Here is a 27,051-nt window from a genome sequence, read left to right on the forward strand (position 1 = left end):
TACTCGGAATACCACAGACAAGGTTTAGACTTTCCGGATCTTAGGAATGCTGCTAATTGGTTCTAGCCTATACCACGAAGATCCTAATCTCACGGACTCGGTCCTTGGATTAGAGACCCAAGAGAATATACTCCGGCTGTCGTCCAATGACTACGTTGAACATCATGTAGATCGCTTGTGGTTGTCAGGCACGCGAAACTTGGCTAAGCGAGTAAAAAAGATAATGGGTGATTGTCACGGGTCACCCCTTCATTCTGACTTAACTGAATTAAGTACAAGAGTATCTCTTGGAGAAAAAGTAGGCGTGAATTGAAAGAAAAACAATAGTACTTGCATTAATTCATGAAGAACAGTAGAGCTCTGCACCTTAATCTATGAGGTGTAGAAACTCCACCGTAGAAAATACATAAGAGAAAAAGGTCTAGGCATGGCCATGTGGCCAGCCTCCAAATATGAAAAATGGCATAAGCTGTTCCAAAACTGCGAATACAATAGTAAAAGTGCTATTTATACTAAAACTAGTTACTAGGGATTACAGAAAATAAGTAACTAAGTGCAGATAGTGCAGAAATTCACTTCTGGGGACCACTTGGTGTGTGCTTGGGCTGAGCATTGAGATTTACACGTGCATAGGCCATTTCTAGAGTTAAACGCTAGCTTGGATGCCAGTTTGTGCGTTTAACTCCAGTTCTGGCGTTTTACGCCAGAAAATGATCTCTGGCTGGCGTTTAGACGCCAGTTTGGGCCATCAAATCTCGAGAAAAGTATGAACTATTATACATTTCTGGAAAGCCCAAGATGTCTACTTTCCAACGCAATTGAGAGTGCGCCAATTGCGCTTCTGTAGCTCCAAAAAATCCATTTTGCGTGCAGGAGGGTCAGAATCCAACAGCATCTGTAGTCCTTTCTCAGCCTCTGAATCAGATTTTTGCTCAGGTCCCTCAGTTTCAGCCAGAAAATACCTGAAATTACAGAAAAATACACACTCATAGTAAAATCCATAAATGTTATTTTTACATAAAAACTAATAAAAATATAATAAAAAGTAATTAAAACATACTAAAAACTATGTAAAAATAATGCCAAAAAAGGTATAAATTATCCGCTCATTACAACACCAAACTTAAATTGTTGCTTGTCCCCAAGAAACTAAAAACAAAATAGGATAAAAGAAAGAGAAAATACAATAAATGTCAAAAATATCAATGAAGATTAGTTTCAATTAGATGAGCGGGACTAGTAGTAGCTTTTTGCTTCTGAACAGTTTATGCATCTCTCTTTATTCTTTGAAGTTCAGAATGATTGGCATCCATAAGAACTCAGAATTCAGATAGTGTTATTGATTCTCCTAGTTCAGTATGTTGATTCTTGAACACAGCTACTTTATGAGTCTTGGCCGTGACCCTAAGCATTTTGTTTTCCAGTATTATCACCAGATACATAAATGCCACAGACACATAACTGGGTGAACCTTTTCAGATTGACTCAGCTTTCTAGAGTCCCCAGTTAGAGGTGCCCAGAGCTCTTAAGCACACTCTTTTTTCTTTAGACCACGACTTTAACCGTTCAGTCTCAAGCTTTTCACTTGACACTTTCACGCCACAAGCACATGGTTAGGGACAGCTTGATTTAGCCGCTTAGGCCAGGATTTTATTCCTTTGGGCCCTCCTATCCATTAATGCTCAGAGCATTGGATCCTTTTTACCCTTGCCTTTTAGTTTAGGGTTGTTGGCTTTTTTCTGCTTGCTTTTTCTTTTTCTTTCTTTTTCTTTATTTTTCGACCCTTTTTTTTTCTTTTTTTTCCGCAAGCTTTTGTTTTCACTGTTTTTTCTTGCTTCAAGAATCAATTTTATGATTTTTCAGATTATCAATAACATTTCTCTTTTTTCATTATTCTTTCAAGAGCCAACAATTTTAACATTCATAAACTTCAATATAAAAAATATGCACTGTTCAAGCACTCATTTAGAAAATAAAAAGTATTGCCACCACATCAAAATAATTAAACTATTTTCAAGATAGAATTCAAAATTCATGTACTTCTTTTTCTTTTTCAGAAAATATTTTTCATTTAAGAAAGGTGAAAGATTCATGGAATCATTCATAACTTTAAGACATAGACACTAGACACTAATGATCATGTAATAAAGACAAAAACATAGACAAAACATAAAGCATAAAAACCGAAAAACAGAAAAGAAAATAAACAAGGAGATTAAAGAATAGGTCCACCTTAGTGAGGGCGGCTAGTTCTTCCTCTTGAAGATCCTATGGAGTGCTTGAGCTCCTCAATATCTCTTCCTTGCCTTTGTTGCTCCTCTCTCATGGCTCTTTAGTCCTCTCTGATTTCATGGAGGATAATGGAGTGCTCTTGTTGAGGTCCATGAGTGGGCTCTCTTGTTTGCTCCATCCTCTTTTTAGTGATGGGCTTTTGAGATGAATCTCTCCATCTCCCATGACTCGGAGTTGGAAGCAACTGCCTTCCCTTTCCTCTTCCTAGAGGTTTCTCTGGCCTTAGGTGCCATTAATGGTTTATGGAAAAACAGAAAGCAGAGCTTTTTCCACACCAAACTTAAAAGGTTTGCTCATCCTCGAGCAAAATAAGATAGAAGGGAGTAGAAGAAGAATGATGCAATTAATTTTGAAAACTTATTACTGTATACAAGAAAAATTAAAAAGAGTTGAAAAAGAATTTGAAGAGATATGTAAGTTTTAAAAACGTTTTGGAAGGAGTTGAAAAGAATTGAAAAAAAAAAGAATTAAAAAGAATTGGAAAGGTTATTAATATTTGAAAATAAAAATTGAAAGATGAACATTTAAAATATGTTTGATGCAAAAAATTATGAATTAAAACATGAAAAATTAAAAAAAAAAATCGAATTGGAAACAAAATTACCTCCCTTGTGTCATCCTGGCGTTAAACGCCCAGAATGCTATCCATTCTGGTGTTTAACGTCCACTTGACTGCCTCTTTGGGCGTTTAACGCCCAGCCAGATACCCTGGCTGGCGTTAAACGCCAGGAATTCTTCTTTATTGGGTGTTTTGCTGAACGCCCAGAATGCTGCCTGCATGGGCGTTAAACGCCCATTCTGCTATCCTTACTGACGTTTAAACGCCAGTAAGCCTGTCCTCCAGGGTGTGCTATTTTTTATGCTATTTTTTATTTCGCTTTAATTCTGCAGCTATTTTTATGATTCAATATGATCATCAACCTAAAGAAAACATAACATGGCAATGGAAAACAAATGTCTATAAAAAAATAAATATAATTAAATAACATTGAATTGCCTCTCAATAAGCGCTTCTTTAATGTCAATAGCTTGATAGTGAGCTCTTAGAGAGCTTCACAGAGACTCAGAGCTTAATGGTGGCCTCCCAACACCAAACTTAGAAGTTGAGTGTGGGGGCTCTGTTTGACTCTGTATTGAGAGAAGCTTTTCATGCTTCCTCTCCATGGTTACAGAAGAAGATTCTTGAGCCTTAAACACAAGGTAGTCCTTATTCAATTGAAGGACTAACTCTCCTCTGTCCACATCAATCACAGCCCTTGTTGTGGCTAGGAAGGGTCTTCCAAGGATAATGGATTCATCCTCATCCTTCCCAGTGTCTAGGATTATGAAGTCAGCAGGGATGTACAGGCCTGTAACCTTCACTAAGACATCCTCTACAAGTCTATAAGCCTGTTTCATTGATTTGTCTGCCATCTCTAGTGAGATTCTTGCAACTTGTACCTCAAAGATCCCTAGTTTCTCCATTACAGAGAGTGACATGAAGTCTATTCCTGACCCCAGGTCACACAGAACCTTCTCAAAGGTCATGGTGCTTATGGTACAAGGTATTAAGAACCTTCCGGGATCCGATTTCTTCTGAGGTAATTTCTGCTGAACTAAGGCATTCAGTTCATTGATGAGCAATGGAGGTTCATCCTCCCAAGTCTCATTACCAAATAACTTGGCATTCAGCTTCATGATTGCTCCTAGATACCGAGCAACTTGCTCTTCAACAATATCTTCATCCTCTTCAGAGGAAGAATACTCATCAGAGCTCATGAATGGCAACAGTAAGTTCAGTGGAATCTCTATGATCTCTGTATGAGCCTCAGATTCCTTTGGTTCCTCATTAGGGAACTCCTTAGTGGTCAGTGGACGTCCATTAAGGTCTTCCTCACTGGAAATCACTGCCTCTTCCTCCTCTATAGGTTCAGCCACTTTGGATATATTGATGGCCTTGCATTCTCTCTTTGGATTCTCTTCTGTATTGCTTAGGAGAGTACTGGGAGGGATTTCAGTAACTTTTTTACTCATCTGACCCACTTGTGCCTCCAAATTTCTGATGGAGGACCTTGTTTCAGTCATGAAATTGAGAGTGATCTTAGATAGATCAGAGATTATGGTTGCTAAGTCAGAGAGGCTCTGCTTAGAATTCTCAGTCTGTTGCTCAGAAGATGATGGAAAAGGCTTGCTTTTGCCAAATCTATTTCTCCCACTATTATTATTATTGAAGCCTTGTTGAGGCTTCTGTTGATCCTTCCATGAGAAATTAGGATGATTTCTCCATGAAGGATTATAGGTATTTTCATAGGATTCTCCCATGTAATTCATCTCTTCTATTGCAGGATTCTCAGGGTCATAAGCTTCTCCTTCAGATGAGGCTTCTTTAGCACTGCCGGATGTAGCTTGCATTCCAGTCAGATTCTGAGAAATCATGTTGACTTGCTGAGTTAATATTTTATTCTGAGTATCAATCTCAAGAACTCCTTTCTTTTGAGTCATCCCATTATTCACAGGATTTCTTTCAGAAGTATACATGAACTGGTTATTTGCAACCATCTCAATGAGTTCCTGGGCTTCTGCAGGCATTTTCTTCAGATGAAGAGATCCACCAGCAGAGTGGTCCAATGACATCTTGGACAATTCAAACAGACCATCATAGAATATACATAAGATGCTCCATTCTGAAAGCATGTCAGAAGGACACCTTCTGATCAATTTCTTGTATCTTTCCCAAGCTTCATTGAGGGATTCACCTTCCTTCTGTCTAAAGGTTTGGACTTCCACTCTAAGCTTGCTCAACTTTTGAGGTGGAAATAATTTGACCAAGAAAGTATTGACTAACTTTTCCCAAGAGTTCACGCTTTCTTTAGGTTGTGAGTCCAACCATATCCTAGCTCTGTCTCTTACAGCAAAAGGAAAAAGTATAAGTCTGTAGACCTCGGGATTAACCCCATTAGTCTTAACAGTGTCACAGATTTGCAAGAATTCAGCTAAGAATTGATGAGGATCTTCCAATGGAAGTCCATGAAACTTGCAATTCTGCTGCATTAGAGAAACTAATTGAGGCTTAAGTTCAAAGTTGTTTGCTCCAATTGCAGGAATTGAGATGCTTCTTCCATAGAAGTCTGAAGTTGGTGCAGTAAAGTCATCAAGCATCTTCCTTGCATCTCCACCATTGTTATTGGGTTCGGCTGCCATGTCTTCTTCTTTTTCAAAAATTTCTGTAAGGTCCTCTCCGGAGTGTTGTGCTTTAGCTTCTTTTAGCTTCCCCTTCAGAGTCCTTTCAGGTTCAGGATCAGCTTCAACAAGAATGTCTTTATCCCTGTTTCTACTTATATGAAAAAGAAGAGAATAGAAAAGAAGAGGAATCATCTATGTCACAGTATAGAGATTCCTTTACGTGAGTATAAGAATAGAAGAATAGAAGAATGAGGTAGAGAGAGAATGAGGGGAATTCAAACACAGCGAGAGGGAGAGGGTTCGAATTATGAGTAGAAGAGAAGTGTTAATAAATAAATAAAATGAATAGAAAGAGATGAGAGAGAGGGTATTCGAATTTTAAAAAGAGGGAGAAGAAAATATTTTTATTTTTATTTAATTAATTAAGTTAGAATTCAAAATTTAAAAAAAAAAAGAAATAAAATAAAATTAGAATTTAAAACAATTAGTTAATTAAAAGGAATTTTGAAAAAGTGGTTAGTGATTTTCGAAATTAATGAGAGAGAAAGGTAGTTAGGTAGTTTTGAAAAAGATAAGAAATAGTAAACTTTTTAAAATTAAAACAAACAAGTCAAGTGGTTAATTGAAAAAGATTTGAAAACAAATTTTGAAAAGATAAGAAGTTAGAAAAAGATTTTGAAATTAAGTTTTGAAAAAGATACGATTGAAATTTATTTTGAAAAGATTTGAAAAAAAATTTTAAAAAGATTTGATTTTGAAAATTAAAGTTGATGACTTGACTAACAAGAAACTAAAAGATATGATTCTAGAATTTAGGGTGTGTTTGGCAAACCCGTTGGTGAAGAAAGAAGTGCGTTTGAGCTTCTTGAAAGTTTCACTTTTATGTTTGGCAATTTTTTTCTTTCTAAACGCAGAAACGATTCTGCCTCTGAACCTACGTTGAGAAGAAGCTAAAATTTGTAGCTTCTGCGTTTCACGTTCATGGTTGCTGATTACCTTTAGAAAATTAGGTGAAAATTTTTTTTCTTTCTTACCAACCTTACCCTTCATTTTCTTCTATAAAAAGGATATCAATAACTATAAGCTTCACAGTAGTTCTCTGTAATTCTTTCTACCTTTTCATAGTTCTTCCTTCCATTTTTTTTCATCAAAATCGTTCAAATTTGTTTCAAACACTAGTAAATTGAATATTTTATTTTTTTTATTATTTTACTTACTTTCTATCTTTTTTTTCTATTTTTTACTACATTGTATTTATGTTGTGTATGAAATTTTTTTATTTTTTATTTATTTTATTCATATGAATTTTATTTAGTTTTTATTGTATTTTTTTGTTCATATGATATATGTTGTTAGTTTTATAAATTTTTTATTATTTTTTATCTGTATGATTTTTTTTCTATTCTTTGACGTACTCTATCTTTGTTTTATATTAATTTTTTATTTTTTATTTTGACTTTATAAAATTTGTAATTGTAATTATTATATACTACGTTTATTATCAAAATTTTGTATAATATAAACTATGATCTTATAAAAAAGGATAAAATAAATAAAAAATTAATTATAAGTAATAATAGAGCCATCAATAATGAAAATTTATAGTAAAAAATAATACTAAATTAAAGAGTACGTGTAATATTAAAAATATTATAAAATATTTTTTTTGTTTAATATTATAAAATTTATAGTACTCTTTTTTTATATTTTTTATATTATTTTTGTTAGGTTCTGTTTTTGCATGTATATAAAAAAATAATTTAAATTGATGTCTCTTTTAGTAATTTTTCATCTAAAAGTGATTTTGAGTAGTATAATCCAAACAATATTTATTTTGTTATAATTAATTTTGATACAAATATTGCCAAACATAAATCATGTTAACCCAAACTTACTTTTTATCAAAATCAATTTTGTAAAATCAATTTTATGCAAACTCACGTTTGCAAACTGAAATCCAAACACACACTTAAAGATTGAACCTTTCTTAACAGGAAAGTAACAAACTTGAAATTTTTGAATCAAAACATTAAATGTTAGCAATAAATTCGAAAATTATGAAATAAAATTAAGAGAAAGATCTTGAAAATTAATTAAAAAAATTTCGGAAATCATGAAAAAAAAAATGAAAGATTTGATTTTTGAAAAAGATTTGAAAAGATAAAGTTTTTAAATTGAAATTTTGACTTGACTAACAAGAAACAACTAAATTTTGAAAATTTTTTACTAAGTCAACCCAAAATTTTGAAATTTATAGTAAAATAAGGGAAAGATATTATTTTTTATTTTTTATTTTTCTGAATTAATGAAGAAAGAGAAAAACAACAAAATGACACAAGACATAAGAATGTAAGATCAAAACAACTAATGCATGCAAGAACACTTTGAATGTCAAGATGAATACTAATAACACTTTGAAGATCATGATGAATATCAAGAACATATTTTTGAAAATTTTTAAGAAAAGAAACATATGCAAGACACCAAACTTAAAAAATTTTAATGTTTAGACACTATAAATTCGAAAATGCATATGAAAAACAACAAAAAGCACAAAACAAGGAAATCACAAGATTAAACAAAGAAAATCATCAAGAACAACTTGAAGATCAAAGAAGAACACAATGCATATATTTTCGAAAATTTAAGAAAAATTAAATCATGCAATTGACACCAAACTTAAAATTTGACACAAGACTCAAATAGGAAACACAAAATTTTTTGGTTTTATGATTTTATTAATTTTTTTGTATTTTTTTTCGAAAATAAAAATAAAAAGCTTAATCATAAAATAAAATTACTCAATCTAAGCAACAAGATGAACCGTCAGTTGTCCAAACTCGAACAATCTCTGGCAACGGCGCCAAAAACTTGGTGCACGAAATTGTGATCACATTTTTCACAACTCCGCACAACTAACCAGCAAGTGCATTGGGTCGTCCAAGTAATAGCTTACGTGAGTAAGGGTCGATCCCACGGAGATTGTCGGCTTGAAGCAAGCTATGGTCATCCTGTAAATCTTAGTCAGACGGATTCAAATGGTTATGAGGTTTTGATAATTAAAAGATAAATAAAACATAAAATAAAATAGAGATACTTGCATTAATTCATGAAGAACAGTAGAGCTCCGCACCTTAATCTATGAGGTGTAGAAACTCTACCGTAGAAAATACATAAGAGAAAAAGGTCTAGGCATGGCCGTGTGGCCAGCCTCCAAATATGAAAAATGGCATAAGCTGTTCCAAAACTGTGAATACAATAATAAAAGTGTTATTTATACTAAAACTAGTTACTAGGGATTACAGAAAATAAGTAACTAAGTGCAGATAGTGCAGAAATCCATTTCCGGGGTCCACTTGGTGTGTGCTTGGGCTGAGCATTGAGCTTTACACGTGCATAGGCCATTTCTAGAGTTAAACGACAGCTTGGATGCCAATTTGGGCGTTTAACTCCAGTTCTGGTGCTAGTTCTGGCATTTAGACGCCATTTTGGGCCATCAAATCTCGGAAAAAGTATAGACTATTATACATTGCTGGAAAGCCCAAGATGCCTGCTTTCCAACTCAATTGAGAGCGCGCCAATTGGGTTTCTGTAGCTCCAGAAAATCCATTTCGCGTGCAGGAGGGTCAGAATCCAACAGCATCTGCAGTCATTTCTCAGCCTCTGAATCATATTTTTGCTCAGGTCCCTCAATTTTAGCCAGAAAATACTTGAAATTATAGAAAAACACACAAACTCATAGTAAAGTCCAAAAATGTGATTTTTGCATAAAAACTAATAAAAAGTAACTAAAACATATTAAAAACTATGTAAAAATAATGTCAAAAAGGATATAAATTATCCGCTCATCAGGTAGTATAGTTGGCATTCTGCAATTCTTGATGACTTGATCCCACCAAGATTTGTTTGGCATGTTCCTGATGTAAATGGGCCACCCTTGGAACGAGAGCTAAAAGATTTTAATGGGCAAGCTCCTGCTGTTGTGGAACTATGCATTCAGGCCGGTGCTGATTTACCGGAACAATATAAATCAACCATGCAACTCGATGTTGGGATCCCATCAACTATGAAAGAAGCTGAGATGGTAGTTTGAGATGAAATATACTTGTAAACAAACAACTGGTGTTATCGTGTACACTGCATAAATTATGCAATATGTACATATGTTTTTATCAACCAAGTTTAACCAACTTTAACCAACTTGTTCCAATTACTCATTGGTCTAGAAATATATCACTTTTTTTTCTTCATTTTTTTAATTAATTTTGTTCTGAACATGTTTTTTTCTCATATTTTGTTATTTTTACAAAATAATTTTATGTTTCTGATGGTGTTATTTATAGTTTGGGATGCGAATTTAAGCCGCAATCTTTTTTACTCGTTTTTGGATAAGAAGGGCCTTCACTTTTGCACAATAAGGTAGTGTCTCGTTATCATTCAAGGACTTCCGAGTAATGCATGAGAATAGTTTTCTTTATAAAAAAAGTGAATCAGATAATCATGGTCTATTGATCTATGTGGATGATATTGATACTACATTTCTTAATCTTAACTCCACACATTTACGTATAACTTTCGCAACGAGTGTGGTTTACCACGGCTTGTACCTTTCATCAAATTTATCTTTCAATATTGAATGTGGTGAGTTTTAGGAAGCGCTTCACTAAATGAGGTGTCTGAGACGCCTGTACTGTCCTGCGATCGTGGCAATGGAAAATTTAGACACGTGTCTCTAAAATTCAGTGGCTCAGTCATCAAAGATTTGTTTTTAACCTGAAATTTGGTAGAAGATGTCTTTTCGAATTTTTATTTTAGCCTATTTCCAGTGGGGTGAATATATAATATACATATAAGATAGAGTACCTTTTAAAATAATTTTGTAGAGATACGGTGGGCCTCTAAGTTGGGCCAGGAGAAATATTTTCTTGTTTGGTGCATGTGAGAATATTTTTTGTTTTGGCAACTGAAAGAACAAAAAAACTAATTAACCTGGGGCAAGTAAACTTGGGTCTAATGTGGGGTTTGTTTTAGAAAGAGTTCACTAAATTAGAACAAAATCTAAAGTTTTAGGTCTTTAGCAGGGACTCATTTTGAGCGTTTGTAAACATTTTTTTTTTCTATAACTTGATTTATATTAGGTTTAATTATTCTGTTGGTTTTTATAATTTCGCAAAATTTTTAATTAGGTTTTTATACTTTTTTTTCTTTTAATTGGGTCTCTGTACCAATTTTTTTTCAATTAAATCCCTTATAATAGTAATTAGTTTAATTATATAGGGACTCAACTAAAAAAAAAGTTTGGTGCAGAGACTCAAATAAAAGGAAAAAAAGTGTAGGAATTTAATTGAAAAAAAAAATTGATGCAGGACCAATTAAAAGGAAAAAAGTATAGGAACCTAATTGAAAATTTAGCAAAACTATAGGGACCAACAGAGTAATTAAACCTTTTATTATTAGTAAAATCCTGTACATATAGTATATATAAGAGTAAAATATTGTTTTTGTCCCCAACGTTTGGAGTAAGTCTCAAAATTATCCCTAACGTTTGAATCGTCCTATTTAAGTCTCTAATGTTTTAAAATTGACTAAATGTTGTCCTGTCGTTAGAAATCTGTTAAGGAAATTGACGGCGGGACAAAATTGAGACGATTTTGAAATGTTAGGGATTTAAATAGGACGAACACGTTAGGGACAAAAATGATACATAGAAATAAATTTTAATTTTATCCTTTACTAATATCAATCTTTTACTATACATAGTTATTCAACTTTTTTTAATCACATTTAAATAAATTACACTTAATCACATTACTTTGATTCTAAATAAAATTTAATTATTTTTTAATTTTACTCTAAAATATTTTTACTCATCATGAAATGTTTGTAAAATGACTAGAATCACATTACTTATTGTATATGTATCAAATTTATTTGTATGTATCGTTTTTCTTTTTGAATATGACTTTAAGATGTTGACATATTAAAATTCCCTCTTGCAGGTTTTTTTTTTAATCAATAGTATGATCTGTGAATGAATTTTGTTTTTTATTTTCTCTTTTTTATTTTATATATTGTTAAAGAATTTTCTTTTTCATTTTCTCTTCTTTTCTTACCCGATGAAATTTTCTTAAAGATGACCATCCGTTAGATATTTTTATTTTCTATTATTCACTTTTTTTTTCACTTTTTCTCATTCATGGAGTTCCTTTTTTTATTTTTTATATGGTCATGAATTAAAAAAAAAAAGTTTAAGAAACATTCTTGCCAAATTACGAATTGGGCCGGTCCTCATGATAAAGGATACATATTCAACTCAATAAAACAACTCGGGCTGCATTACGTCTGGAGTAGAATCCAACAATTTATTAAATTCTATGGATCATCTTTAAAAATACTATGGTATACTTTTTTCAAAAACTGAATCTTTTAAGGGTTAAACGCAATTCCATAATAAACTTGAAAACCCAGGTTGGAGTGTGTCAGACAGTATGAGGCGTTTCATTAGCCTCAATTGGACAGGCGCGGGCTAAAATCCGCCATTGAATGCTAGGACAAGGATCAAAGAGTTTATCCTTCATGACTGCATCATCCACCTCCTTTTTCCATCAATCTTCCGGATGAGTCATCTCCACCTACACTTTCATACGGATGAGGAAGTTGGCATGGACAGTAGTGAGTCTCTATAGGAGGCTTTTGGTGACTTTTTTTGGCCGTTTGTCTCCTCAATATTGATCTCCAAATCTTCAACTGATTGGTTCAAATCAACATCATCTCGTATTGACTTTTTTCGTATTCCGTTGAACAAGGTCGTTTCCTTGGTTGAAATCCTAGGAGAGCGTTCGTGTCATTGTCCAACTCTTCTAACAATAATGTTTTATTATAATAGATAGCTATATATGTTAATTAGGCACATTTTTTTGCTAAATTTCATTAGCTGAAAGTATCAAATATTAGGGATAAGTATTGTTTTGATACCTCACATTGAAGGTCGGAATCGAACCTGTTCCTGGAGTATATTTTCATTTAAAATTATCCTTAATGTTGTATTTGATTTTAAAATTGTCCTTTTAAATATTTTTTTTCTAAATAATAAAAATATCCCTTTTTTTCACCATTTCATTCTTCTTGTTCTTCTTCCTCCAAGAGAACAAATTCTGTTCTTGTTCTTCTTCTTCTTCCAGAAGAAGAAATTCTTCCATTAACAAAACTCAAAACTTCAAATCTTAATACAGTTAACAAAATTCAATTACAAGAATTAAAAATACCCCTTTTTTTTCACCATTTCATTCTTCTTGTTCTTCTTCTTCCAGAAGATAGAAGAAATTCTTCCATTAACAAACTCAAAACTTCAAATTTTAATATAGTTAACAAAATTCAATTACAAGAATTAAAAATACTCAAATTCATCTCCAATTATAAAAATAAAAAATCTATCATTTTAATTACCAAGAACAATCAAATAAATACAAGAAAAAAGAACAAAAATTAGAGAGAAACACAAAATTCAAAAACAAAAATTCAACAGTAATCCAAAAATCCAAAAATCCAGAAATAAGGATAAAAACAAAACCAACAATAAAAATTAGGAAATTAGGGATTACGATGAACAACATCAAATTCTCCAAATCTAACAACAACAACATATTTAATTTCTTTTTAAAACAGAAAGAATGAAACTTTATCTTATAAAAAGCATGGAGGTCGCCGTTGTTGCTCTTGGAGATCGCCATCGGGGTGGAGGTCATCGTTGGCCGCTGCTGCTCTTGGAGATCACTGCACCGTCGAGGTGAAGGTCGTCATTGGCCGCTGCTGCGCTTGGAAGTCGCCACGCCGTCGGGTGGAGGTCGCCGCGCCGTCGGAGTGGAGCGCCGTGCCGTCGGGGTGGAGGCCGCCGCCATCAGGGTGGAGGTCGCCGTCGAGGTGAAGTGTGTGTGGCGGTTGTGTGTGATGGAGAAGAAGAAGAAAAAGAAGAGTGATTGTTGTGTGTGAAGAATAAGAAGGAGAAGGAGTTATGCTGTGTGTTTTGTGTTGTAACGGTGGAGTGAAGATAGGATTTGAAGTGAGAGAGGTGAGAGAATACAAGGATAAAATGGTCAAAAAAATGATTTTAATACCAAATATAACATTAAAGACGATTTTAAATCAAAATATACACGAGAAATGAGTTCGATTCCGATCTTAACGTGAGGGATCAAAATAATACTTAACCCTAAAATATTATTAACATATAGAAATTAATTACAAAATATTACGCCTAAAAAATGATATTCTTGAATAAAGTAAGACAAAATTTCAGGTTCTAAAGGTAAAATTATAAATGATCAATACAAGTAAGATCGTATTCCTCACAAAGTCACATGATCAAGCTTCTCCAGATCCGGCGCAAATGTGATTAAGAATTTAGGTGTGCCTTTATATTGATGAATATGACTAGACATATACAAACTAAATTGAGAAACATAATAATCCAACTTTGACCGAACCAAATATTAAACAGATTAATAAAATTAGTGAGAATTCTTGACACCTTCTTAATTATAAAAAGACATGCGAAAAATATTAAAAAATCAATATTTATATAGTGAGAAAAATAAAAATTATCTACTATTTTAAATATAAAAAATATTAATCATCTAACATTTTTCAAATAAGTTTAGTTTCACTTCTTTTTTTACTACCGTTGGTCACACATTTAAGTCATCATGAATAACGAGTAATCAAAAGGAAAAAAAAAAAACAGAAGTGAGACAAAAAATTAAATGAATATCAAAGCTCTCTAGCTACTTTGCATAATCGAAAACAATGTAGATTTCAAAACCCATAAAATGGATGAAAGAGGAAGCCTAGTGGTGCAAACTTGCCATCACCAACTAGTGGTAGCTTAGAGTGTCTATAGCAAAATTAAAAGTTCACCAATTGAATATAATTAAGAACTAGCTAGTTACCCAAACGGTTAATCCTCCCTAAAGCTATATTATAAAAGTCTTGGAAATGTTGAAGGACAATAATTAATTAAGGTGGGTTAATACTCAAATTCGTCCCCGAAAGATTATACGATCTTCATTTTCGTCCCCGAATGATTTTTTTAATCAAATTAGTCCCTGAAAGATAAAAAATAAGTCAAATTAGTCCTTCTGTCAGTTGGACAATGACGTGGCACGTTAAGTGCCACGTGGCATGATGACGTGGCATGCCACGTAGCAAGTCAACGCCACGTTCAACGCCATGTGACAGGTCAGCGACACGTGGCACGCCACGTGGTATATCAGTGCCACGTGGCAGGTCAGTGACACGTGGCATACCCAGGTCAACGCCACGTGTCACTTGACATGTATAAAAGATTTTTATAGTCAAAATAGTCCTTGAAAGTCCAGACGTAAGTCATTTTCATCCCTCAAATTTTAAAAATTAGTCAAACTAGTCCTTATATAATTTTTTTTTATTTTTTCTTCATAATATTAAATTTGAAATATTTTTTTATACTACTAATTTTAATAGAAATGTAATTGACAAACAAAACATTAGTAATTGTATCTTTTCTTCTTAAAATTTTTTTTCAATAAAATTGTCTCTCTCCTTTAATTCTTCTCAAAATCTCTCTTATTCTTTTCTATTCTAAAACTTTTTTCTTACATACATTTTACTGGAATATATATATATATATATATATATATATATATATATATATACTCAAAATTGAAATGTATGTATTTATTAACCTAAACAAAGTTATATTCTTAAAATCAAAACTTATGTATGTTAACCTAAACAAAGTTATACTACTATTTTTTTTTCTACTACATATTTTTTTTCTATTACGGTATTACTTACATATAGGATGTAATGATAGTGATACTTAGAGTCAAAATTTAAGAAGATCTACAAATTTTGACTCTAAGTATTACTATCATTACATTCTATACGTAAGTAATACCGTAATGGACAAAAAAAGATGTAGTAGAAAAAAATAGTGGTATAACTTTATTTAACTTAACATACATAAATTTTGATTTCGAGCATATAACTTTGTTTAGGTTAATAAATACATACATTTCAATTTTGAGTATATATATATATATATATATATATTCCAGCAAAATGTATGTAAGAAAAATGTTTTAGAATAGAAAAGAATAAGAGAGATTTTAAGAAGAATTAAAGGAGAAAGACAATTTTATTGAAAAAAATTTTTAAGAAGAAAAGATACAATTACTAATGTTTTGTTTGTCAATTACATTTCTATTAAAATTAGTAGTATCAAAAAATATTTCAAATTTAATATTAAGAAGAAAAAATAAAAAAAATTATATAAGGACTAGTTTGACTAATTTTTAAAATTTGAGGGATGAAAATGACTTACGTCTAGACTTTCAAGGACTATTTTGACTATAAAAATCTTTTGTACATGTCAAGTGACACGTGGCGTTGACCTGGGTATGCCACGTGTCACTGACCTGCTACGTAGCACTGACCTGTCACGTGACGTGCCACGTGTCGCTGGCGTTGACTGTGACGTTGACTTGCCACGTGTCATGCCACGTCATCATGCCATGTCATCGCCCAACTGACAGAATGACTAATTTGACTTATTTTTTATCTTTCAGGAACTAATTTGATTAAAAAAATCATTCAGAAACGAAAATGAAGATCGCGTAATCTTTCAGGGACGAATTTGAGTATTAACCCTAATTAAAGTCTTAGTAGTGTTTTTACTTTTTACTTTTTTGTCCAGGGAAGTCAATTCCCGAACCCGAGAAGGAATATCATGCAAGGTGCGTTCTTGACTTCTCCACATCATTATGTGTAAATCCCAATTTCCTCAACACTTCATCTTTTATGTTTTCCAAAATACCAATAATTATATCCTTCTTGTATAAGCTACAATACAAAATTAACCAAGTAAATATAACATAAAAAACTGTAGAAACAAGCACGCATGGGATGAAGGGAATTTGATTAATAAAAAAAAAAAAAACTCCTAAGGATAAATTATACGAAGAGATTAAAGGAGGTTAAATCCTTAACAAAAAAATATATACAGAAAAGACCTTTGGAGTGCTTAGTATCGAAAATTTGTTTAATGAAAAAATATAATTTTCTGGATATATTATGTGTTAGTGGGATATTTTTTATTTTCCGGATCTAGAAATGATATTATAAAAAATTCATGTTATTGTATATATTATGGAACAAGAAAAGAATTTAGGCATTATTTGTCCTCTAAAATGTTAACAGACAAAATCTATTTATTCTTTCTCTTTTTATTTTATTTGCGTTTGATAAAATAGTTTAACTTTGATGTGCTAATAATGTAAACATCATTTTTAATCACATTCATCTTCTTATAACTATTTACACAGTAAAAATAAAAAATAGTTATTTTTTGTTGACGTAGCATGATATAATTAGGTATATATGTAAATTTATTGTAGACGGAGAATGTATCAAAATTAAATTAAAAAAAAAATAAAAATATTTTCTAAAGTCAAACATCCATATCCAAAAAATTAATAAGAATGAAGGTGATAGAGGCAGAGACTTACCACATGATGATTCCATCATAGTGAAGCAGGATCACCAGACAAAGAAGCCTTGATTCTCACAACAGTGCAAGAAATAAAGACTATTAACCGTTGCAACTGACCCAAGAGAAAGTTTAGCCGTTGGAACCGAATCAACCAATATTTGGAATGCAACCGTCAATAGAGAACCACCTCCACCGTCAGTAGGGCCATTTGTTTCACCACTAATGCCGCCTGAATTTCCATGGGGGGAGGATGGCAAATCCTGAAGGAAGAAGTGCCACATAATCTGGCTCCCCTCCATTCAAAACCACATTCATGGCAACAATGCAATGCCCACAGGAACATAAACTACAAAGGAGCCTGTTGAATCTGTGCAACTCTCTTGTAGTATCAACATGTTGCTCTGGCTTGAATTTGCACTCTGCATTCATCATAGTAATAATATTTTAATTTACTCATACTTCACTTGCTTTAACTAGACACATGGATTTATATATTATAGGATGTTTCCTGAAATTATAGTCTTCAAAAAGATTGGTACCCACAAAAGATTAAATCCTAAATCATCTACTATATATTTGTGTATAAATAAATGTACTGAAATTATAGAATGATTAATCTTTTTGCATATACGTAATATGGTTGCTTAAAAATCTTTACAAAATGTGGATCCTATTATTTATATTTGTATGAAGTAATTCAAAAGTTAAGTATGTGAGAACACACCAATATTGTTTGAGGGTAAACTGTTACTGTTATACTAAAATTGATGTTACTAAAAATTCAGTCTAACTGTATGTTAAACCTTTATATTGATATTGTATTGTAACATGAACTACACAATTGTTTTAAAAGAAAAGATTTTTTTGTATGTATTAGTATTTATTTAATTGAATTTCTTTTGGAGAATAAAGCTACATCCCGATGATACATATTCATAGTGCATGAAAAATAAAACTCATAAAATAAGAAAAAAAAATGTATAGGGTTAACTCACATTGACTCTAAGTAGCGACACACAATTTCCGGTATCTCTTCCATTTGCAATGTGCGCCATTTCTTGCACTGCTCCACCATTTGAAAGAATATCCCACTGTAATTTCAACAGGGTAAGAAAGTTAAAACCGCAAACATGAACATAAACATTTAAGGCCAAGTTTGGATAACCAACTTAATTAAGCTCCTTTTGATAAAATAACTTAAACAATAAATAACTCTATTAAAAGTAAAAAATAAAAAATGTTTCAAAGTTCAGACCACGAATTGGTCCTTAAAAAATTATCAAAATATATTTTTATTTATTTAATTATTTTTGTTTTTCCTTCCGTAATAAAGTTCTACTTTTACCGTAATCATGAACGGTGAAGTATTTAAGCACATTAAATTTGAAGTAGCAAGTCATAAATGTTTTTTTAAGAAAATAACATTTTGACATAAAAAATAGTTCTTAAATACATTTCATTAGAACATTAAAAGAATTAAGATCAATCAATAAATAAAAATAGAAGAATTAAAAAGGCCTTTAGAGAGCATATTATGATTAATATATGTTTCTTTATACAACAATATAGAATTTGCTAATAAAAACTATGGAATTAGAAATTATGCAATTCTAAAAAAATGAGTTTATTAAACATGAAAATAAGTATGGCAAATTAGAGACTAGAATCTAAATATTCTTTATACAACAATATAGAATTTGCTGATAAAAACTATGGAATTAGAAATTATGCAATTCTAGAAAAATGAGTTTATTAAACATGAAAATAAGTATGGCAAATTGGAGACTAGAATCTAAATATCCATAAGAAAATAACAATATGCTTGTTTAACATCTTTTATTTTTGCTAATATTAATATAATTTATGAAACTGAAATAATAAAATTATATAAATAGTATAATTCAATAATTAAAAAATAAGTAAAGAATATAATTTGAAGATAGAGATTTAAATCTTTCATGTTTATTTTCTGTTTATTTAAAATTATTTCTCTAAGTAAAATAGTAAATAGTAATACATCCAATTTTTTTAATATCTTAATCTTAACCCCTAGTTTCAATCTCTCTCCTCTCATCTCCTCTTACTCCCTCTGTATAAAATGATGGGTTAGGTTTCAAGTTAAATCATGTTATATTTAAATCGCTTTATCATGGTTATATCATGCAATGTTAGGTAAAGTCCCTACTTTATAGTAATATTTTTTCATGTTTTTCTGCATTTACGCCCTGGTCTTACTCCAAGATCTAGAAGAAGGCCTTCTGGTTGCTTAATCCATGAAATGCCCAATCGTTATTCCAAGGTAATTCAAAAATAAATAAATAAATAATACTATTCGTACACCAAATATTTTTAACATTTGTATAAAAATTCAGCTGTTCATAATTAATTATATATTTAAATTATTTTTTATTTAACAAAACAAAAATAATGCATATTTTGTTGTTAAGAATATATAATGTCAAAATAGTATTTATTATAAAAAATGTATACATAGATTGATTAATCAATACAAGCAGAAAAGAGTCTCACTTAAAAAGAATACAATGTAAACAATCTAATCTAAATATTTGACATTAGGTGACATGGGTTGAGCATGTGGAAGTGGATGATAGAGGTGTTCCTAACCTTTAAAGCAGCTTGTAAACTCTGGACATGCATTTGGTGCAAAACGTTGGGTTGCAACTTTGAATAGACAATGTGAGAGGCTTGCTAGTGCCATGGCAACAAACGTTCCCACCGTAGATGTTGGAGGTATTCATAAAAAAAAACACTGATTTCCTTACATATCTATTTTGCTGGATTTTTTTTTTTTACTTCTTATTTATATTACTTAACTATGTATATCTATCAAAATGATAAATTGATATTTCTACTTAGATGTTTAGACTGTTTAAACCACTGACAATTTTTTTTACGAAATATAAAACTAATTCTGTCAACGCTCGTTTTGTCAAGAAAAATCTAGTTTTATGCAAAATTGAATACTCATTTTCTAATTTTTTTTGTATCAATGCTAATTAAGTTATGGCATGCATGATGTTATGATGTTAATAATTAGTGATAACAAACCAAGAAGGGAGGAAGAGTATGCTGAAGCTGGCAGAGAGAATGGTGATAAGCTTTTGTGGTGGAGTGAGTGCGTCAACAGCACACACGTGGACAACACTGAATGGGACAGGTGTCGATGATGTCAGAGTCATGACTCGAAAGAGCGTTGATGATCCTGGAAGACCACCTGGCATTGTTCTAACTTCTAAGTGCTGCCACTTCCTTTTGGCTTCCAGTTCCTCCCAAAAACAGCCTTTGATTTCCTCCGTGATGAGAATTCAAGAAGTGAGGTATGTGATCATATATGTTAATCAACATTTCAAACTTTCAAACTTTATTATTATTATTATTATTATTATTTTTCATTAACCTTATATCCTACCATCAATAGACACTACTATTAATTTACCTTTTTATTTTTTAAATATGTATAAAAATAATAAAAATTGAATTAGTTAAGATGGTAAATAATTCATAATTTAACTAAAATATTTTGCATTTAAATCTTTAAAATAATACTTTTTATGAATTAGATATAATAAAAGATATTTAAAAAAATAGACACTAATCTTTTTAATATTTCCATTATTTTTTTTTCAAAATAAATAGGTCCTTTTCTAAATAAGATAAATTCCTTTTCTTGGGAAATGCCTATCTAGTTTTTACTTTTTACACAAACCACAAGTGCTTGGGATAGATCTTATTCAGATTACCAAAAATTGAAGTGTACATCAATGCATTGACTAACTTTTTAGCCATGGGTCAAATGGATCCCATTTTTCACACACAGCCTTGTTATAAATTGATTTTGACGGATATAGAAATTTTATCTATCTGAATTTATTAAATTATTACTTAGGGTCCGTTTGGAACTCTAGAAGTAATTTTTTTAAACTTTTGACTTATGAAAAGTAATAATATTAATGTCTGGTGTAATTTTCAATATCAAATTGTAACTTTCTAAAAAGCTATTTAGGAGTTTATAGAAAAGTTAAAAAAAATGATTTCTTTCATAATACTTCTACTTTTCATCACATTTCTATAAAATAAGCACTTTTAGAGTTAAAAATCCAAATACAAAATAACTTATTTATAAGTTACTTTTAACCAATGTTCTGAAAATCGGACCGGACCGACCGGTCGAACCGGTTCAACCGGAAATCGGCAAAGAAAACGGCCCGGTCTAATATGTAAACCTGCAAAATTAAAAACCGCTCAAGAACCGTTGAATCGGCCGGTTGCCGTCGGGTCGGACCGGACCGGACCGGAACCCGGCCGGTTTACTGAAAACGACGTCGTTTCCTTCCTTGAAAGGCAGAAAGCACGCGTTATCCCCCATTCCCCCTTCTCCAACTCCTTCCTTCAGCAAAGAGCAAATTGCCCTCCTCCACCAAAGAAAGCAAACCCTAGCCTCCACCAATAGTTGTCGCCGTCTGTCGGAGTGAGAGACTGCTGCCGCCGTCCATCGCATTCAAGAACTTCTGTCTTCGTGCTCTCGGGCCTCTCGCCGGATCCTCCACGTTGGGTGCTCGCATCTCGCCGTTCTCCTCTGTGCTCGGCTGCTCGCGCCTCCCTCCGCCAGTGAGTGCTCGAGCTGTGCGTGTTGGTTGCTGCTCGTCGTCCGTGGTTGTCTCTGCTCGAATCTGCCTCCCAGTCTCACTCGAGTCTTGTCTCAGTCACTGGCATCTCGTGGTTCGTCTGTCTCGTTGCCGGCGGCAGAAGCAACTCGTGGGGTTGTCTCTTGCTTCGTCGCCTTCCGTGGGGTGGTCGCCGACTCGCCGTCGACCGTTGGTGAGTCCCTGCACCATCCTTCCCTGTTCTCTCTTTTTCAGATTTCCCTTCTCCCTGTATTTTTGCATGTTGCTGAATTGCTAATCAAATTTGCCTTGTTGCTAATCTAAATGTTACTGTAAATTGGGACTTTACTTGGATTTTTTAAATTTGTTGCTGTAACTTGAATTTGTGGCTGAATTTGTTGCTTCCTAGTCACAGAATCAGAACAGAATACTTAGTTAGTGCTTTGTTGATTGGCTTTGCTCACTGATTGTTGCTGAATTGCTAATCAAATTTGCCTTGTTGCTAATCTAAATGTTACTGTAAATTGGGACTTTACTTGGATTTGTTAAATTTGTTGCTGTAACTTGAATTTGTGGCTGAATTTGTTGCTTTAGTCACAGAATCAGAACAGAATACTTAGTGCTTGGTTGATTGGCTTTGCTCACTGATTGTATTTGATGATAAATTTTAAATTGATAACTTTTAAATTTTAAATTTGCACTGCCTGTTACTGATTCACTGTTTCTTCAGTACTTTTTGTTGTTGTTAATCATTGTGATGAGCTTTATTAAAATTGGGTTGAAAACTGTTGAATCTTTTTTCATTTTTCATTGTTCTTAACTTCTGTTCTTATTAAAAAACTTGCTATTGGTGATCTTTTGATTTATTATATGCTTCATGTTTTTAATTTCACTCTGCTTCTAGGCTTTTAAATCAGTTTATGATAACTGTGATGCAATTATTTAGTTGGATATCGGATGTAATTATTGAGTTCAAGAGATTGAGTTTTTGATTTGCAAGGTGATTTTTGGTTGATTTTTTATTTAATTTGGTAATGGTGTTTATGATTGGGGTTATTTCAATGCATATTTGTATCTGTGTTATTAGTCAAAGTCATGTCAAGGCCATGCAAATTTATTCAATGTAGTTAAGCATTACTTGCCTAGTCCAGTATGTATGCTCTCTGGTTCCCTAGAGTAAACATTTTGTGAATTCATGAATATTATGTTTCTTGGAGACAAATTCACAGGGGGAGCATTGTATAATCTCATGTTAACAATAGAGACAAAAATTCACCTCACTACACTACATAATCATGCATCTAAGCTCATATCTATTTCCAGTTAGTTTGTAGTTTTGTACTATACGTGATTTGTAGTTTTGTACATATCATCGTAAAAGAAAAAATAACATTGGTTACAATTGCTTGCTGAAAATGTGAACTTAAGTCGTGAAAGTTGTTTGTATAATGAGATCTCAATGAATAAGTAGCTTTGCATTGTATTCAATGATTAATGAGTTATATTTTAGGATGTTTATTTATAATTTATTTATTATTTTATTTTAAAATGGTTTTTTCGGTTGAACCACGGTTAGATCGGTTGGACCAATAAACTAATGAACCAGTAACTAGAACGGTTCGATGACCGGTCCGGTTCTCAGAACCTTGGTGGTGGTAGTAGTATATGTCATGCTGCACCACTTGATTTTTATGGTCTAAGTAATTGATGTATCAAGGAAGCAAAAATGCTGCAAGTTATGGCGAATTTTGATGATTGATGACAAACTTGGATGTTGGCATTTTATGTTTGATTGGTTGTTTTTGTTATTTGATTTTTGAGTTTGTAATGAGATTATAACATTCTAGTTTATGTAGTACTTTTAATTTGGATGATATTTTAAAGTTTATATTAGACTATAATTATGTTTTAGTGTATTTATTATATTTTATTTATTATTTTATTATAAAACGGTTTTTTCGGTTTAACCACGGTTGAACCAGTTAAACCTATAAACCAGTAAACCAGTAATTAGAGCGGTTCGATGACCGGTTCGGTTTTCAGAACCTTGATAAAACTAGAGGTATAAAATACAAAATAGTGTAGGATTTTACTTGTTCAGTTGTTATGTGATGCTGCTGTTATTGTTTATATGTCTAAAAGAATTAGATATCATGATTTATACTTATTCACTTGTTCTTTGGTCCTGTAGTTTTATTGAATCTTCCATACAGAGATATGCATTCAAATAAAGTTTCTGTTTTGTGGATATATCCAATATTCCTTACGGATTGGATCGGGTCCAATCCTTAAAAATTCAGATATCTTATCTGACCCGATTAGAATTGTGCGTACACCCTACTTTCTGACTTGTGCTACAATGTTTCCTTTGGCTGTGAGCTTGTGCTGCTGCTCCGCCTCCATCATGCATCTTGGGTAATCTCAACTTATCTCTCGTCCCTGCCTTCTGCCTCATCCTTTTGCAGAGACTGCAGTCTTCTTCGTCATTGGTGACTGTACCCTGCTCTCGCAAGCAGCAAATCCAGGATGAATATGACTATTGGGACTCTGTCCCTTCCTACTGGAATTGCTTTCCCCACTCCGACAGATGTTTTTATGTTGAAGCCCAACCTATTATTGCATCTTAGTTCCCTTGATTATTACCAGGTTTGACTTGGAGTCATTTTTCTTTGTATTACCTCCGAGTTATTGATTCAAGTGTTTGTGTTGTCGATTATTATTGGTTATTATTTGAACTGAATTACAATAGGTATACACAGAAATAAGTTCACTGGTATGAAATACAAAATACAAATATACATTGAAAATAAATTAAACAACACATGCATTTATACATTGTTGTCTGATTTTGGTATACAAATAGCATTTCTGCTGAATTGTGGGTTGTTGTACTGAAAATAATAAAATTGTCAGCCTTATTTACGTTTCTTGGTTGAGATTCTAAACAAAAAGTGGATAATTTCCTTTTGTTTCCTTTGCATAGTTTTCTATAATCTAATGTTAAACTGGTTTGTCTTCAAACTGGCAATATCCCATTTTGGCTAAAGTAATTTACTTCATTGAACATTGTTCTTAGCTTTTATTTGGGTTGCCTACTGTGACAAATGCAATGGTTACTGCCAATTATGTTACAGAAATGCATTTTTGTTCCTGTTTTTGTTTATCAGTATGGTAGCGGTAAGATTAGACTTCCCGTGGAGACTAGAATTCAAACGAAGAAATGTTTTCGATGTAAATTGAAAGTCAGGGATGAAGTGCCACAAAATGCTGATTTTCCCCGGCAATATGCAAGAAAAGAAAAGAAACCTTTTCCGACGCCCATTGTTGAGCTGCGACGAGCAGCTAGAGAAAGGTTAAAGATGATGAAAGGTCAGCCAGGGAAACCACTCTCGGCCCCAAAGAATGGGTTGCTTGTGAAGAGCCTTATACCAACTGCTTACAATGTGTATAATGCAAGGATCACTTTAATTAACAATCTGAAGAAGTTGCTCAAAGTAGTGCCGGTGCATGCTTGCGGGTAGTTATCCTTGGTACCTTATCATACATTCGGCTAATGCGGAGTTTCTATGATCATAACATCAATTTGATATGTTTTCTTCGTTATTGATAAATGCGACAATAGTAATACAAACTGGTGCTGTTGTTTGGGGTCATGTGACATTTTTGTTTGCTTAGTGGTTTCTTTTACAATTTCTTTGAAGTGTTTCATAGGTCACAAAGCTTTTCCTCTTCACCACATTTTAGCTTTTTTAATTGTTTTATCTTTATTAAAATTTGAATCTAATTTCATATTGGAAATGCCACATACTATTTTTTTGAAAAGCGAATAGTTTATATCTTCCATTTTCAACAGAGGAAATTTGAATGCTAGACATTTGCAACCCACAGTTTGTTCTAACTATTATAACTTAAATGAAGGCGATATTATAGACTTCATGTAAAATTTACCTCACTTTACCCCTCAATCAAAGATACCCATATAAACAATGCCAGTTTTTCCACTTGTTTGCTGCTTAAAGTCTTTCATGGTAAGCATGCTGCCAGAGCCAAGGATAGGTAATTCACTGATGTAGGTAGGTTAACTTATGGTAGCATTGTAAGATTTTCAGTTGAAATTTAAATTGTGTTATACATTGAGCACAAATAATATATTCATGTACATTTTCAAGTGAGCACATAAGATATAGTAAGGACAAATTCTAGTTACTAAATACTAACTAACCTTGCAATATGGTATTTGTGCTGACAAACTAGTCTTGTTGCTAACTCGTTCTGATTTACATGAGAAAAATGTCAGATCTTCTTGTAAAGTTTATTTTCTTTGTTAAAACTTGGTGCATTATTGTCCATTATTTATACAAATAAATGTGATTTAATGTCTGCCACAGCAAAAGTAATGAAAAAATGATTGATTGTCCTATAGTGGTAGGTATCTGAAAATTTGTATACTGATGCAGGTGGTGCAGCGAAATCCATGTAGGACCTGTTGGACATCCATTTAAATCGTGTAAAGGTGCACAAGCCAATCTTCGCAAGGGACTCCATGAATGGATGAAGGCACATGTTGAAGACATGATAATACCAATTGAAGCCTATCACCTCGAAGATCGACTAGGAAAGAGGATTCCTCATGATGAGAGATTCTCTATCCCTCGAATACCAGCAGTGGTTGAGCTTTGTATTCAAGCTGGTGTTGAAATTCCAGAATTTCCTACCAAAAGAAGAAGAAAGCCCATAATTCGGATTGGGAGAAAGGAATATATTGATGCTGATGAAAGTGAACTGCCAAATGAAACCCCAGCAGAACCATTAAGACCACTACTAGCTGAAATAGCTGATTCAGAGATAGTAGCTCCATCGAGCAACGAAGAAATCGTTGCCCTTGCCGAGGAAACTCTCCAGGCATGGGAACGAATGAGGAAAGGTGCTAAGAGATTAATGAGGATGTATCCTGTGAGGGTCTGTGGATATTGCCCGGAAATCCATGTTGGTCCCCAGGGGCACAAGGCTCAAAATTGTGGAGCACACAAACACCAACAACGCAATGGGCAGCATGGTTGGCAGTCTGCAATTCTTGATGACTTGATCCCACCAAGATTTGTTTGGCATGTTCCTGATGTAAATGGGCCACCCTTGGAACGAGAGCTAAAAGATTTTTATGGGCAAGCTCCCGCTGTTGTGGAACTATGCATCCAGGCCGGTGCTGATTTACCGGAACAATATAAATCAACCATGCGACTCGATGTTGGGATCCCATCAACTATGAAAGAAGCTGAGATGGTAGTTTGAGATGAAATATACTTGTAAACAAACAACTGGTGTTATCGTGTACACTGCATAAATTATGCCATATGTACATATGTTTTTATCAACCAAGTTTAACCAACTTGTTCCAATTACTCATTGGTCTAGAAAAATATCACTTTTTTTTTTGCTTTTCTTCAT

General features: G+C 32.8%; 1 protein-coding gene and 1 non-coding gene across 4 annotated transcripts; both read left to right on the top strand.

The window, feature by feature from the left end:
* The first annotated feature begins 4,959 nt into the window (after positions 1-4,959).
* On the top strand, positions 4,960-5,067 carry LOC148572276 (small nucleolar RNA R71). Its single transcript, XR_015908324.1, has one exon. It is a non-coding gene; the product is annotated as a small nucleolar RNA R71 (small nucleolar RNA).
* Positions 5,068-21,366: 16,299 nt separating this feature from the next.
* On the top strand, positions 21,367-27,002 carry LOC107630864 (APO protein 2, chloroplastic). Of its 3 annotated transcripts, none has more exons than XM_088508436.1 (4): positions 21,367-21,820; positions 24,072-24,252; positions 24,774-25,123; positions 26,064-27,002. In XM_088508436.1, exons 2-4 carry the CDS (start codon positions 24,133-24,135, stop codon positions 26,893-26,895), a joined length of 1,302 nt encoding a protein of 433 aa, XP_088364562.1. In that variant the 5' UTR covers positions 21,367-21,820; positions 24,072-24,132; the 3' UTR covers positions 26,896-27,002. The 3 variants fall into 3 exon arrangements, with proteins under 3 accessions (XP_088364562.1, XP_088364564.1, XP_088364563.1); XM_088508438.1 differs by having other exon boundaries at positions 21,371-21,820; positions 23,986-24,252; XM_088508437.1 differs by having other exon boundaries at positions 21,389-21,820; positions 23,798-24,252.
* The last annotated feature ends 49 nt before the right edge of the window (positions 27,003-27,051 follow it).

This window comes from Arachis ipaensis, chromosome B3, assembly GCF_059453495.1.
Source record: "Arachis ipaensis isolate K30076 ecotype BB chromosome B3, ASM5945349v1, whole genome shotgun sequence".
In the NCBI taxonomy this organism is placed as follows: domain Eukaryota; kingdom Viridiplantae; phylum Streptophyta; class Magnoliopsida; order Fabales; family Fabaceae; genus Arachis; species Arachis ipaensis.